The sequence below is a fragment of the Typha angustifolia genome, chromosome 10 (assembly GCF_048772165.1).
Source record: "Typha angustifolia cultivar Huaian chromosome 10, ASM4877216v1, whole genome shotgun sequence".
NCBI classification, from domain to species: Eukaryota; Viridiplantae; Streptophyta; class Magnoliopsida; order Poales; family Typhaceae; genus Typha; species Typha angustifolia.
In genome coordinates this window covers 11023636-11039178 of record NC_133248.1, presented here as the reverse complement: position 1 = coordinate 11039178, position 15543 = coordinate 11023636, and the positions used below count along the sequence as shown (strand labels likewise).

The 15543-nt window shown below is 39.0% G+C and overlaps 3 protein-coding genes and 1 pseudogene across 5 annotated transcripts; 2 read left to right on the top strand and 2 right to left on the bottom strand.

Moving 5' to 3' along the window:
• Positions 1 to 422: 422 nt before the first annotated feature.
• Positions 423 to 2138, bottom strand: LOC140768463 (subtilisin-like protease SBT2.5). 2 transcript variants are annotated; one of them, XM_073108741.1, is made up of 3 exons: positions 1098 to 2138; positions 830 to 980; positions 423 to 719 (listed from the first exon to the last, which is right to left on the bottom strand). In XM_073108741.1, exons 1-3 carry the CDS (start codon positions 1157 to 1159, stop codon positions 657 to 659), a joined length of 276 nt encoding a protein of 91 aa, XP_072964842.1. In that variant the 5' UTR covers positions 1160 to 2138; the 3' UTR covers positions 423 to 656. The 2 variants fall into 2 exon arrangements, with proteins under 2 accessions (XP_072964842.1, XP_072964843.1); XM_073108742.1 differs by having other exon boundaries at positions 830 to 977.
• A 1904-nt stretch (positions 2139 to 4042) lies between these two features.
• LOC140768462 (uncharacterized) lies at positions 4043 to 7429 on the top strand. Its single transcript, XM_073108740.1, has 6 exons — positions 4043 to 4357; positions 5343 to 5404; positions 5781 to 5916; positions 6025 to 6097; positions 6655 to 6720; positions 6866 to 7429. The coding sequence occupies exons 1-6, from the start codon at positions 4209 to 4211 to the stop codon at positions 7079 to 7081; spliced, it is 702 nt and encodes a 233-aa protein (XP_072964841.1). The 5' UTR covers positions 4043 to 4208; the 3' UTR covers positions 7082 to 7429.
• A 1565-nt stretch (positions 7430 to 8994) lies between these two features.
• Positions 8995 to 11180, top strand: LOC140768478 (uncharacterized). 2 transcript variants are annotated; one of them, XM_073108759.1, is made up of 3 exons: positions 8995 to 9487; positions 9562 to 9690; positions 10410 to 11180. In XM_073108759.1, exons 1-3 carry the CDS (start codon positions 9162 to 9164, stop codon positions 10981 to 10983), a joined length of 1029 nt encoding a protein of 342 aa, XP_072964860.1. In that variant the 5' UTR covers positions 8995 to 9161; the 3' UTR covers positions 10984 to 11180. The 2 variants fall into 2 exon arrangements, with proteins under 2 accessions (XP_072964860.1, XP_072964861.1); XM_073108760.1 differs by having other exon boundaries at positions 10413 to 11176.
• Positions 11176 to 12734, bottom strand: LOC140768477 (hydroquinone glucosyltransferase-like; annotated as a pseudogene).
• Positions 12735 to 15543: the final 2809 nt, after the last annotated feature.

Here is a 15543-nt window from a genome sequence, read left to right as displayed (position 1 = left end):
TACTGCACAAATGTCCTGTAGTCTGGTCTGTAGACTATCTGCTGCCAGAAAGTGAAGTCTTTCTCTAATGTTACCTTAAGAATTAATTTTTAAAAAAAAACAAAAACCTCAAGAGTTAGTAGTTGTCTTCTTTATGACCAGGAAAGTCATGGGTTTAACTCCAATCCAAATAATATTATAAAAAAAATTATTGGGTAATCTGATAACTTTGCTTAACGGCTCGATAATATGGTTGATGGCTTATGACTTGAAAGAGCAGTTCGGCAATGCATATAATTTGAAATTTAGACTAGACAACTTAGCTAAAAAAATTTAGCGGAACCTAAATGCATCTATATCTAAAGAGTTTTAGAGGGTTGGTATTTTATCTAATCAATATCTAGTCTTCGAGCACAGAAATAAAAAAATATATATATCTTTAAAAAGTCAAATGGAGACTTTTGGCCAGTCTTATTAGATCTTAGACTAGGAAGTTTTACATTCAAGTCAAAATGCCAGAGCACAGAAAGTCACACTACTAAATACAAGTCCTTGCGTTTCTAAACTGCAACGCCTTCCAGTTTCAAAGGCTATCAGAATAAGAGCATCTGCTCTTATTATAATCACTTTTTTTATTTACCTACCTTTTTTTTTTGGACTACATGCATCTCTTGGAATCAAGCGAACTCTTGATTCTTCTCTACCAGCCTCACCTCCTTAGCTGATCTAAGTATGGCTGCCTGTGATGATACAAACATAGCAGCAAGAATCTTGCATCAGAACTAACAACAGAGCTTTTTTGCAACAGAACATTGAACTCGGTACGGTACATAAGACTATGCATGTGTACCTGCTCTCGGGTTATTTCTACGGCGAATCCATCTACGATGGCCAAAGAAGATCTCTTCCTGTAGGTGTTTGGTTGGAGGAGCTCTGCTAGCAACTTGTCATGCTTGCTGTTCAGGTAAGCATCAAGAACCTCCTTACCTTTCTTTGATCTACTATATATATTGCCAACACAATGCATAACACACACCTCTTTAAGCTAGTTAACATGAAATAGAAGAAATCGGTATGCCAATAAGAAAGAAACGTAGATTTAGTTGGATATTGCGAACCTATTTCCTTGAAGGCGCTCGTAGACAGGATCAAAGTTCATGAAGACAAAGTACACTTCCATCTTTGGTTTTCCCTCTCGTCTTTGCAGATGACACAATTTCTAGTAACAAGTGCTTGGTTTGTGATCTTTGTATACTTGTTATTTATACTGATAGGAGGATAGCTAGCGATGGCACTTCATACATATATTTATTACCATGGACATTAGCACTTAGCAGCAGACCTTTGCAGCCCAGGCTGCAGGAATTTCCTGCATTCAGGCTGTCAAAATATTGGCTTTTTTTTTTTTCCTTTTTCTTAACTGCTGCCTATGATTTGTCAGCCAATCGGAGGCTGACAACCACCTTCACTACTCTTCGAGTCCTTGCAGCAGTACGAAAATCTTTTTAAACTACACTACATATAATCACTCCATAAAATAAAATTTAAAAAAAAAAAAAAAAAAAGAAGAACACCAAACTCGACCCATAAAATTAAAGAATCTTTTCATCTTTGTCTCCCTCTCATTTTGGAATTTGGATGGATGTAGAATGGTAACTATATTTATATAAAACGCTTTGTAGTGTGAGATCCAAATGGGATGATCTCAGAGGTGGAGGGCCCGGATATGTTTTGCTTACAAGGACCCTGATCGGATCGTAATGACGAAGGGTCCGGAATCCTGATTTGGGTCCCTCTTGGGTTCAGATTGTCACGTGTCCACAATTAGGATGATTGGCCAGGTGGGAAAGTACTTTGTTCTCATTAGCGAACACACTTAGACTGCGCATTCCAAATTGGTCAACCATGTATCTTAGAAGGGGGAAAATATCTAATTTTTTAAAACTCAATTAGGAATATATATTTTATTCTAAATAACAGCTAAATATTATAATTATCTTATTCTAGAATATAAATATTATTCATCAAAATTATATTTTATACCATATACTAATTTATCCTTAAAATTTATTTATCAATCTGTTTTATATTAAATCAAATGGTATTCGTGGTAATTTAAAAAAAAGATAGAACATCTTTTTTTATTATTTTTTCACTTTATATCTTACCAAAAAGGTAATGATTAGATTCTTATTTTATAATATAAGTAAATATAAGAATAAATTTTTTTTGAGAATAATAATAATAAAAATATATATTTTTAAATCGGTCCTAATTGGCTATTTTTGAAGTAAACGATTTGTCTTCTATTTTTAGATAAAGTTATTTATCTATAGAAATTTTAGCTACCTACATTATTGATTGATCCATTAATTAAGTTATAAATTTAACTTACCAAGACGCTTAATTATCTACCATGTAAGTCCACACTTCACAATGGCCTCCCTTGTGGGGGCCAACCCACGTGGCCAGGATCATGAGATCCTCGCAGTACAACTATAATTCGTTCCCAATCATCAACCCTTTGAGGCCTTTGCCCAGTCGGCGTTCGACAACTAGATTGCACTTGATTTGATGTACTTGTCTAATATTAAAGAAGGTCTGCCATATGGAATAAGGATCTTTTCTTTTCCCCTTCTTTTTAATTTTATTTTTTTGTGGGACTTCTTTTAGGAACAAGAGGCTGATGCTTTTAGAATTTCCGATCCCCCATCCCATGTCCATATGCATTGCTGGTATCAATCAAACATTTCGGCTTTCTGCTAGTCGGCTATTTAGTCTCTGGGGGCACTATGACAAGTGGAAATGATGATTAGCTATGTATAAGTGTATGATAATCTTGTTTACTTAGACCTAACCACTCGTATCACAGAAAGATTAGTAATTAATTATGGGGAATACTCGCACATGAGTACATCAGTGCATGTAAACGTTTCAACTCAACAGAGCATCGCATGTCGGCATGTGCATGGTTGTCTCAAGTCAACAAATCAAGTCATGCCGTGGGAACTTCAAATCATAGTCGCAATGATGAGTTTCATGCACATGGAAAAAGATTTTATGCGAACCATCAAAGTTTCTAGAAATAAATTTTGTGCCGACTTGTACTGCCCACCAAGTAAGTGGGCAACCACTGCCCAATAATTTGAACATCAAATGAGATGGGAGTGATATGATTGGAATTGGCTGTGAGCTGTGATCATATTTTTACCGTTCTTGTTCAAATTTTACGGTCTCATATATTTTCTTTCAGGCTATATCCAGCAACACCTGTGAATTGTAATAAGTAGGAGTCACAGGGTTAAAAGAGACAAAAGCAAACAAAGAAGGCTAGTTCTAAGACTACTATTGGAGATAGCTGTCATGTAGATCAATGCGGATAAGTTCCATTGATCTCAAACTTAAAAACAAGCTAAACTGGACCATGCTTAGATTCTAAGGAGTACTATGCTATCATGTCTACTGTAGTCTTTCTGTGATTATGATGTCGGTGTCAACGAGCTGGGCCAGACCAGACCCAGCTTAACCCGTACAGAGTCGTATCATATCCGACTCAAGGCCCAATAGGGCCCACTTAGGAGTTTTCTAGGTGGCGAGGGAATGGTTTACTCAAATGGTAAAATCTTGAGGTGTTTGTAGATCACTACCTACGTTTTAGTATTATCACAAAAAGCCTCATCCTTGTGACGTAATTGAAAGTCGCCATCTCCTACTTTAGATTATATCAACTGAGTAAGGTTAAATTACAAGTGGTGATTTGCAAAATAATACCCGAAACATTTCGGTATATATGAATCTCAGTCAATCTACTTTGTTTGGCTCGATATTTAATTCAAAATTGACTTACTTATTTAATACAATAAGCCTCTAAAATTATTATATATATATATATGATTTGACCTTAATACTTACTATTTAATGGCTGAAAATTAATTGTTAATTAATAGGTAGTATAGTTATTATATTGTATTGAGATCTTTGGTTTCATAAATTTATTTGTTTTGAACGAGCTTGACTTGAGTTAGCTCAATATGTCAACTAAAGTAAACTAAACTAAACTCGTGGTTGAGTTCAAGCCGAACAAGAGCGAGGAAAAGCTAGCTCTTTCTTTCGTCTTCGGCTTGTTGACCGTCCTAACTCCTAAATCTTAGTTGCAAAATTCCCGCGCTTGTAAATTAGGGATTCCCGTGGATACCCTTCTTCTCTTCTTGGCCTCCTGCCCTCCTCCCATGGCTCCCAACCCTCCTCCTCCATCGAAGCGTCGTCGTAGGAATGAAAGCGGGGAGAAGGTTACGGAGGAGTCTTCGAAGAAGGAGTCGCCTCTCGTCGTCTTCGCTCATGGCGCTGGTGCTCCATCCGCCTCCGAGTGGATGCTCAAGTGAGCATTAAATTTCGCATATTTGGATGGTTTCGTGAAACCTCGTTCTTTTTTTTTTTTGGTATAATTTTGTTGAGATTTGTGTCTGGTTTGATTTAAGTAGCTTATACCTAGCAGGAAAGATTAGGAGGAGTTAGGATTATTTGACAAGGTCTCGATCTTTCTTGAAGATACTGGTAGTTAATCTTAGTTTAATGTGATTTGATACTAGCGTGTGTATATATATCTATATATATCCCTAGCTGAAGTCTAACAAACAACTCATAACTCATATTCAGCGAAAAAGAGAAGGGGGGGGACGTTTGATTCACTGGTCGTTTGGTTTCATATGTTTTAAGATGCAGCATGTGTAATGTAAAATGAGAAACCAATGCAAACAAAAAATGGGATCCATAAACTAAAGACTAGTCTTTATATTCACTTAATATATGTAGATGCAATTTTTTCAAATACTTGCAGCTAAACAGCCCATTCATGTATTTGGAAAGACTGTGTTTATACATGCAAGGTGCAATATAAAAACTAGTTTTTAGTTTATGAAGTCCATGATTTTTCTTTTTCAAGAGCTAAATAGTGCTCATATGCTGCATTTTGATATCCACTTTAATTAAATGGATGTTAAAACACATTCTCTCAATCTTTAATGAGAAGAAAATATGGAAAATATAACTTTTATTTAAATTCGTTTTTGTTAACCTTATAGATGCTGCATTGTTGTAACACATGAAACCAAATGACTCAAAAATTTCTTGACCCTATTTTTTTATTCAAAACTGTCTGTTCTTTTTATTTTGGAAGATTCTTGAATGCAATTATATAGTTTATGACTCTCTTACATGAAAAAAAAACTGTTACTTTGAAGTGCATGGACTCCTTTCTGATTTGCAGGTACTTGTATTTACATGCTTATGCCATTCGTAATTGCACACTTGCTATTATCTGTATAATGCTATTTTTAACTGAACAATCCACTTATCCTTTTCAGATGGAAGAAGATGGTAGGAGATGCATTAGGTGCCATTGAAGTAGTTACCTTTGACTATCCATGTGAGTGAATAAATTGATTTGAGTGACTGTGTAGATAGTTGAAGTAAGAGGTCAAGATTGATGACTCTATAGATGTTGGCACAAATTTTATTGGTTTATTACATCCATCTATAGTTTTATTTGTCCATTGCATACACAAGGGAGCGTCAGATCAGGTAATTTGGTGTATTGTATCAAATTTTTAAGTGTTTTAGATTACAATTTGTATTGCTGTCTTGAAAAGTGCTTCGTACTTGAGATTTTGTTTTCACAAGTGTTAATTCCAATGGCAAAGTAAAAGACAGGTGTGCAAAAGGGTGTTACTCCATTTATATACAGACATTTCTTGTTTGCAATAAAGTGCAGATACAGGATTGAGTTGAATTGCATTTAACAGATATATCTGGGGGAAAACGTAGGGCTCCTCCTAAAGCAGAAAAATTAGTTGATCATCACTTGAGTGTTGTGAAAGATTCTCTTGCAAAATATCCTGGGCACCCTTTGGTTCTGATGGGGAAGTCAATGGGTTCAAGGTGATTTACTCAACAACAAATATGTTCTATTTATTCTCTTAGATCACTGATATTCTGTCAGCCAGCTGCTTGTAAGGTTTGAACACTTGTAGAGTTTCTATGGTGCAGAGTTAGCTGCATGGTAGCTGCCACAGAAGATATCAATGTCTCAGCAGTTATATGCTTGGGTTATCCACTGAAGGTATTATTATTGTTTATCATCTTTTTGCATAATGGCAATTCTCTGGATTCATTAACCACATATATACTTCTTTTAAATGGAGGCTACTAATTTATCATATTAAAGAAACAAAGGAAGGAAGTGCCCCCACAATTTGCTACCTTCACATTCATGGTGTTATGAAAGTTTATAATAATTCAGATTTCGCATTCTTACTGAAGCAAGGATGCGAGAGATTTCCTCCATCGAGACCCATGTAGATAAGATTCCTTAGTTGTTAGTTGTTCATATATGAGTTGCAACCAGCAGCATCAGTGACCTTTTCCTATGTCTTTTGTTTCTTATATCCTTTCCTTATTCCATTTGGATTAAAAACACACTAATGTCATATTCTCATGTTATCCTTGTTCTCATCAAATGATACTTTATACACGGTCTAAAAAGTAAGGACATAATTTATTTCACAGATGAGAACTTAACATCACCCTTGCCAGCAAGGCAGCAAGCCTTCATCTATATCAGCCATAAAGGCATATATCATTATGATTAATTCAATTAGCAATATCACTGTGATGCAGGGCATCAATGGAGCAGTTCGGGATGAAATTTTGTTGCAGCTGAAGGTTCCAGTGATGTTTGTACAGGTAATCAAGGATAAGTCTCTTTAATTGTTCATCTATAACCTGTTTGGTGTACTTGTCACCTGCCACATAATGATGGGCAGAGTCATCGTGATGCTTGACATGTAGAACTAAAATTACTTAAAAAGTAAGTGGATTGGTTCTACAGGGAAGTAAAGATGGCTTGTGTCCTCTGGATAAGCTTGAATCCACCCGGAAGAAGATGAATTGCCAGAATGAGCTGCATGTTATTGATGGTGGCGACCACTCTTTCAAGATTGGCAAAAAGTTCCAAGAGTCCACTGGGCTGAATCAGGATAAAGCTGAAAAAATAGCAGTTGATGCAATATCAGAGTTCGCCTCCAAGTCAATCACAGAATTCTGACTTTTAGGAATCTGTAAATTTTGTAGGTCAGTTGATGATCAAAATATACCTCTACGAGTTATCATACTCAGTCGCAAGCAGTACATCATTTTGTAATCCTGAAGATTTATACTGCCATCGTCCCAGTGGAATCTTAGAATATTTGTAGGCAATGTTATGGGATTTGAGGTGTTATTGTTGTCTTCCTCCTATGCAGAGCTTGCAAGATGAAATGGTCTTGTTAAGAGGAATTTATATATTGGCTAAAGGAAAGATAAATTACTCACACTTCTGGGCTTAATCAGATCCATGTGCTAGCATATGATTTCTAAGCAGACTGTTGCAGGACCAGCATAAATAAATGTTTATACAAGTTTCGCGATGCTCATGTTTTAGTTCAATTTAATTTTCCTATTTATTTCTGAAGGTAACCTCCCCAAGTTTCCAATAGAAATATTCAGGGACTAATACTACCTTGTGAATGACAAAAAATTGCCAACTAAATCAAATTCACTGCACTTCAAGCGCTTCAAGCCAAGCTTGATGACTTATCCTGGAGAACTTAATAGGTTTTGTGGAGAATCTATAAATAGTGAAGCCCATATGCAAACTCTTTTTAACTTTAATTTTACAAACTTGTGCCTCCAATGTACGAGGTGCTTACGTGAGTTCCTGTTTGATTTTTACAAATCACACTCTATATTTTGCCTATTTTATTATTCGCATCTCGTCTTTGGGAATTTTATAATGCGACCCCTCATTTTTCCTGTAATATTCATTTAACACCCTAATGTTATTTTAGCTAACTGACATTAACCATGTTATATGATTTATGTGACTCTAGTTCAAAAATTACTAAAATACCCTTAAGAAATCATCTTTAAACCCTAAAATCCCAAAATGGGTTGAGTTGTCTTTAAATCCTAAAACCCCAAAATAGCATTCAACTAAAAATGATTACAGAAACTAACCCCAAAATCCTAACTTAGGAGGAGTGATGTAGGCTTGGAGAAGTTCTTGTCATTTGGGCAACTTTGGAAGGCAACCTCCTTCAACCTTCAACTGCTTGGTGTTTTGGTGATGTAGGCTTTGGGAAGCTCTAATTCCAAGCTGCAACCTTCCGACTACAAGCTCTTTCAACTCCGATGGCTTGGTGTTTGGGGAGTTACTGCTTGGGGTTTGGAAGTTTTGAGGTCAGCTTGACATTTAGGGATGTTCTTCATAGTTTGGGGAGCTATGAGATGATAAATTATAGAGGTTTAAGTTATGAATAAAATTAGAGATGAGTACAAGGGTAATTTAGAAATATTATAAATTATATAATAGATTATAATAGAATATTCTCTTTCTGATATCGTTCTGTTTGATTATAGTTAGGTTAAGTTAATTCAGGGTGTTAAATGAACATTACTATAAAAATGAAGTGTCGCGTTATAAAATCCCCAAAGACGGGGTGCGAATCACAAAATAGGCATAATATAGGATGTGATTTATAAAAATCCCTATTTATTAATTATCCAATCACCACAGTCGTCAGCATAGGATCCGTCACTGACATCACTTTCTAACGCGGAGGTAGGTTCGAAGATTCGTAGATCGTAGCGATCATTCTTCCTTTCTTTTCACTGATCTCTCCTTAAAAATTCTATATTTATTCTTCTTCCTTTTGTTTTGTTTACCCCCTAAGCAGAGTGGAAATGGTCAGCACTTTGAGATGCTTCCATTTCTCAGTCTTCATCTCACTCTTTCTTTGTGAGTCACTTCGACTCAAATGCCATCTTGACCGTAGACCAGTCCACAGCTGACAATTTTAAGGAGGAAAGAAATAAAGAATCTCTCCTATTCTTAGTCAAACTGCTTTCTCGTACCATCACCACCCAATGGCTTTAAATCCCAACGATCAAACCTTGGCCTTCCTCAGGTTTAAACCCTCTCACCTCTCTCTCTCTCTCTCTCTCTCTCTCTCTGTGATCAACTCGTTCCCCATTTAATCTCAAATTTCATCCAGCTCTCTTTGTCTCCATTCCTGAGTAGGAATGGAGTACTAGCTAGCCTTGAAACCAACTCCTAGATATCTTCTTGTCAAACTTTGAATTCAAAAATGGGCAGCGAGTTGATCCAAGACATGAACGCGCTCCTCAATGTGCTAACCCAAGGTGAGGAGCAGACGAGCCAGCTCGAGTCCAATCTCAACCAGTCTAATACGCCAACCACACTATCCAAATCAATAGCACAGCAGTTGCACTCCACTTTGAACAAAGCCATCTCCATGGCCAAACTAATCATTGACTCCGAGAGCTCGCGGAAGCCGCCGTGCCCGAACAGCACGGCGTCGGATTCCCCCCGGTCGACTGGCGGCAGCCCCGGAAGCGAGAATTCGGGAAGGGCATTCAAGGAGCTAAAATTCCGGGAGATGTCCAAGAAGAGGTACCATTAATTACCACTCAATTAGCAACTAATTATAACTAAAGATGATTATTAATACTCTTTTACTAACACAGGAAGGCTTTGCCGAAATGGAGTACCAAAGTGAGAGTCTCATCTGGGGAAACTATAGAAGGGACTCCGGACGATGGCTATAGCTGGAGGAAGTATGGCCAAAAGGACATTCTCGGAGCTAAATTTCCAAGGTTAGTATTATTTGTGATTAATTTAACTTCTACCACGAAATTCTAAAAAACCTTCTTCTTCTTCTTCTTCTTCTTCTTCTTCTTGTGCCTATAATTGAGTCATTTAATTACGGCTGCCCCAATAATTGGTAGATAGGCGGGGAGATTGATGTCATCCTTGCCATGGTGTGCGTGCATCTACCCAGAAACTTGAGTGTTCAATGCTTTGGGTACCGAAGAAGAAGAAGAAATTATATATATAAAAAAAAAACAATCTATTTTTTGTGCTATTATTGTCTTATATTTGTCCTGAATATTCTAATTGATAACTTTGCCGAAGAGTATTTTAGGTACTTTTTTGTTTTTAACTAAGATTATTTTCTTTAGATAACGGAAGTAAGGGTAAATAATAAATAAATAAATTGTAAAATATTAATAATAATAATAAAAGCAAGATGAATCTCCCTTTTACTAGTCTTCTATATATTTTTTTATTCTTAGTCTTCCTTGATTTTTTTTTTCTGGTTATTATAACTTATAATTTCATCTATTGCTTGACTTGGACCAGTCTTCTTCTTCTTCTTTTCCTAATTGTTAGTCAATGGATGGACACCAATGTGATGCGCACCAACAAGTGTGAAGTGTCTGACCCCCCCAAAAAATAACATTTATTAAAAACAAACAAACAAACAAGTTTGATTGCAAATAATTTGGTGCTGATTTGTGTTCATTAAACATAGCAGAGGCTACTACCGTTGCACTCATCGCAACGCCCAGGGATGTTTTGCAACAAAACAAGTGCAGAGATCCGACGAGGACCCTTCAATCTTCGACATCAGCTACAGAGGAGCACACACTTGCCTCCAAAAGCCAAGACCAATCACAAGTACACAATCACCTGAAGAACTTAGCATGCAGCTAATCCACAGCAACCCACCAATACCATCTGATCACAAAGAAGGCCAAACTCATCCTGACCACCAACTGCCGCTAAGCTTCAAGAAAGGCCTCCAGGTGAAGACTGAAGGTCTAAGCCAAGACGACCGGACAACGGAGATGGATGGTAGCCTTGCGTCGAGCTTTTCGCCCGCCTTCTTCTCGTCGGCGACGTCGGATTCGAACTACTGCCCTTTGCCGCCGTTCCATGTGAACAGTAGCTACGGAGGGGGAGCAAATGATCTCACTGAGCTGAACTCTGCTGTAATAGCGTCAGCAAGTACCAGTTCATCCATGGTGGATATTGATAATTACATGATGGGGTTTGAGGAGTATGAGCCGTACTTGTCATTTGATGGGTCTAGTTTTTTCCGGTAGCTACGACTCCGGCATAGTGCGAAGAGTGTCTTGGCGAGTAATGTTAAGGTCTCAGAATCATATCTTAGTTCTACTGTTAGTTTTTCTATAAGGAATTGTTTGGCAGCCTAGCGTGCGTGAGAGACGGCAAAATGTTGGTTATTTCTCAGATAATCTCACAAATTAGATTAGACAACATGGTAAATACTCTTTAGAAAAAAAATTAAAAATAAAACGGGTTTATATTAATACATGATATTTATCTCATCATTCACGACGAGATTAGAACATATATCAATGCTAATAATAAACTTAATTGCGATAATCTTAGCCTAATTATTACATGCCAATTACTCCTTCCATTGCTGCACAATCTTCGACATTGCCCTGAAGGAAGATCCACCCTCAACTAACGTTTGAGATGCTGCGTCCCTTAATCTCCGCGCCTTGCTCCTCAATCTCTCCCCTTCGTCCCCTTCCATCGAATGCTTGATCACTCTCGCGATCTCCTCCTTTCTCACTAAACCGTCCTCATTAAACGTAAGACGCAAGGAGACGTTCACATCTTCTGACAGCACGGCCGCATTCATGCGTTGCTCCGCATAGAGCGGCCATGCGATCATCGGCACGCCATTGACGACGCTCTCGAGAGTCGAGTTCCATCCGCAATGGGACAAAAACACACCTGTGGACCCATGGGCCAAAACAGCGATCTGTGGGGCCCAATAAGGGACCACAAGGCCCAAATCCCTAGTCCTCTCCAGGAACCCATCTGGCAAAAAGCCCAATTGGCCATCCACATCCCCATCACCGAAGAAAGTACTATGGGCCTCTTTGTCAAGTGGCCTTCTGGCGACCCACAAGAACCTTTGCCCACTCATCTCCAAGCCCAAGGCCTATTCCTGGGTCTGCCGCCACGTCAGCGTTCCCCCGCTCCCGAACGACACGTAGACCACCGACTCGTGCGGCTGGTTATCCAACCACCTCACGCACACGTGCCCGTCGTCCTGTTTGACCGGAGCGGACTTAACCAACGGCCCTACCGGGTAAACCGGAGGGATCCCCTTCGTCTCCTTGAATCCCCGAATTGCCCCTGCCTCCAATTCGTCGAAGCTATTCACCAGCACCCCATCGACCTCTCGGAACCGCCTCACCATTTTAAAGAACTCCTCGTATGAGTCGGTGAACCGGTCCAGGAGCGGTTCCATGAGGTCTTCCACGCGAATCGGGACGCAGCCGGGCAGCCGAACCGGTTCTGGCAGGTCTCGGAACTGTCCCGGGAAGGCCGCGTCGAGGAGGGGGAGGTAGAAAGCAAGCGACAAGGTGATGCACGACGTCGTGAAGAAGACGTAGAACGGCACGCCGAGCTCCTCGGCGATGTCGATCGTGTTGAGGTAGAACGGGTCGCCGATGAGCGCGACGAGGCGGGAGGTGCAGGTTAGGGACGATAGCATGCCACGTAGGCGACCAAGGTTGGAGTTGACAGTGAAGAGTGTTGTGCAAATCTACCAAATGGGTGAACGAAGCGGAAGCAAGACCTTCACCCCAAATAGCTCAAATGGAAATAGTGAAAGAAAAACCTAATGCAAAGCTTTCAAATACTCCAATAAGGATGTTAATAGTGTTAGAAAAGTCCTAAGCAAGTTCTAACCACGGATTAACATCCTAATATATGCAAGCACCAAGAAAGACAACAATGGAGACAATAGAGAGAGAGAGAGACAAGATTTACGTGGTTCGGCGATGTGCCTACGTCCATGGGCGGAGCAATTTTCTTTACTATGCAAATCCCTTACTTACAAAGAGTTTAACAACTCTAATCACTCTCAATACAATGGTGGCTCAACCCTCATTAATGTTTTTTTTTCAACTACTAGCCCTAGAAAACCCACTTTAGTATTTATAGTCAGGTTCAGAAAAGGGGGTTTTCAGAGTCGCGTTCGAACACTCTTGGGGCGCGTTCGAACGCACCCAGTGTTAATACAATAAAACTCAAGGGGCGTTCGAACGCGGGAGGGGCTCGTTCGAACGCCTGCAGAAACAGCTACTCTCGGGTTGGCTCGCGTTCGAACGCGGATGGGGCCGTTCGAACGCATGCAGAAATTCTACTCTCGGGTTGGCTCGCGTTTGAACGCGGCTGGGACCGTTTGAACGCCTGCTTCACAGACTGCTCTCTGTCTGAGCCCGCGTTCGAACGCCCTCAGGGCGCGTTCGAACGCGCGGCACAGAAATGCTGAACATTGCTGAATTTTTGCTGAAAACTAAATTTGAGCCAATTTTTAACAAAGAGGATATGGGAGCCGGGTTTGCCGTCAGTTGGGAGGGAGTCTAAAGGAGGTTGGGGGAGGGAGATGGCGTTGACTTTGCTGTCTGCGAGGGTAGTAATGAAGTTTTGGTAGGCGGAGGAAGAGGAGTCGCCGGGGTTAGCGAAGATGGTGACAGAGAGGCCGTGGAGGTCAACGAGACGGCGGGCAAGCGCTGCGAGGGGGATGAGGTGTCCCATGCCGGGGCTGGAGAGGAGGGCTACGTGGCAGTTGTTGGTCGGTGCCATCTCGGTCGTGTATTTTTACTACGGTTCTGCGCCATTGATGAAGAGCTAGTACTAATAGTAATGAGCAGCGGCGATCCGCATAAATGAAACATATCACGACAAGTTGGTGTGAATGGAAAGAAAAACGTGGGTCGTGAATCAATTGAAGTCGGTGACCTGGTCATGATATATATATATATATATATATATATATATATGCACACACATTTATATACATGAAAACTTAATTGCTTTACAAGCAGGTATAATAATACCCAGGCCCACTGCTTAGTTAGGCCTGCCAGTTATGAGCGTCTCACAAAAAAATGGCCTGAGCCACCCTATGTTAATTGTATTCCTGCTACTTAAAAAAGAATCTTGGTATACAGACCTTTCAATATATATATATATATATATTGAAAACGAGAATATGCTGTTTCTAAATGATTTTCTACTCCTTAAATCCATTATTAAAGAATAACTAAAAATTGATACCCAATAGAAAAGGAGATAAAAACCAACTATCATCCGCAGGATTAACATTAGAAATTGGAATGAGGTATTGAAGTATTTGCCCAATTTTCTATAGTACTTTCAATTTAAATTTTAGTTGCACAGAACTGCTAGTCACAGAAATTGTTTTTAATTCCGGGTACATCCAGATATATGAGCTAAATATTAAGCATGGATAGTTAGTCTGTTCCATTAGCGACATACTAAAATTTAAAATCGTTACAATTAGTGGAGTCTTATACGTAAATCAGTGGAAAAGTTCAACTAATTGCCATGGGCTCCATAGATTATTCCCATGGTCGGCAGCAGGTATGTGTATGAGACAATCATCTGATTCATAAACACTCAACCCGGCTGAAAATTAGCACAATTTATTTTTAATATTTTTTACCTATTATATAAAAATTAAATATATATTATATTATATTAAAATGGTGCAAAAAATATAAGAATCCTGAGTCAAACAGTCTTCCTATAACTATTGAGTAATAGAATATCTCAAGATTCGACTCCTTTTCCTCAATTATTATCTACCTTTATTTAGCTTTGTTCTCGGGCCCAATTGATCTATTTAATAAGTTATCGAGCTAGTCGACGATAACGAGCATTTGTGTTTTTCCAGCCCGGCAAGAAACCAAAAGGTCGCTCCGAAGCTGGAAAGCTTCTACTTAGCAACTTCTAAAAAGGAAAAAGAAGAAAATTCTAGAAACCAACATTCCTCGTTGTGCTGCGAAGATAAGAGGAGTGAGCATGTTACAGAAGTGCATCTAATTCCTAACAAATAATTCTTCACCAATTAATAGAGGATTCTTTCTTTTGATATTTTAGAGAGGTATATATATGTAAAAAAATCTCTCTTGAGGAAGATATTTTTGAGACATAAGCGTCAGAATCCTGACACCTGGCACACCTGGCGATTTTACTGACCGCTCTTGTACTACGTAGAACTCAAAATAAGTCGACGTAAATATCTCAAAATTAAACTTTGCCAATCATACCTCAAAACGAGGAGGCATTGATGCTTATAAAATATTAAAAAGAAAGTTTGGTGCATTTCCAATTTCTATACCACTCAAAGGTCAATCAAATAATTGAAGAATAATAATAACGATAATGATAATAATAATAATTATTATGTAAGAAAAGTGAGCTCCTATTCCATTTTAATGATTGAGAACTTTGTCTCCTCCGCCACTTATTGGGACAATTATTTGCTGTGGCTCGTTTTAGAGTGGGTGGGGTGGGTGGGTGGGACCCAAGACAGGGCATGTGGACGTGGTCTCTCAGAATACATAATGGACCCCATTTATTCTGGTGCTCTTGGGAGGTGAAAATTAATTATCTGATTAGGAGTTACATTTGACTGCATAGTTGGAATGGTATTTAACGTAATCAAACGTGACCTCACTTGAAAGCGCATGCTCTCCTAATGCTAACCACTGCCATGGACTTAGACTCATTAATTTGGCTACTCTCTCTCATCTGTCTTTTATTGCACTAATTATTCGAGAGATTCAGGAGTTATAGCATTTGAGAGT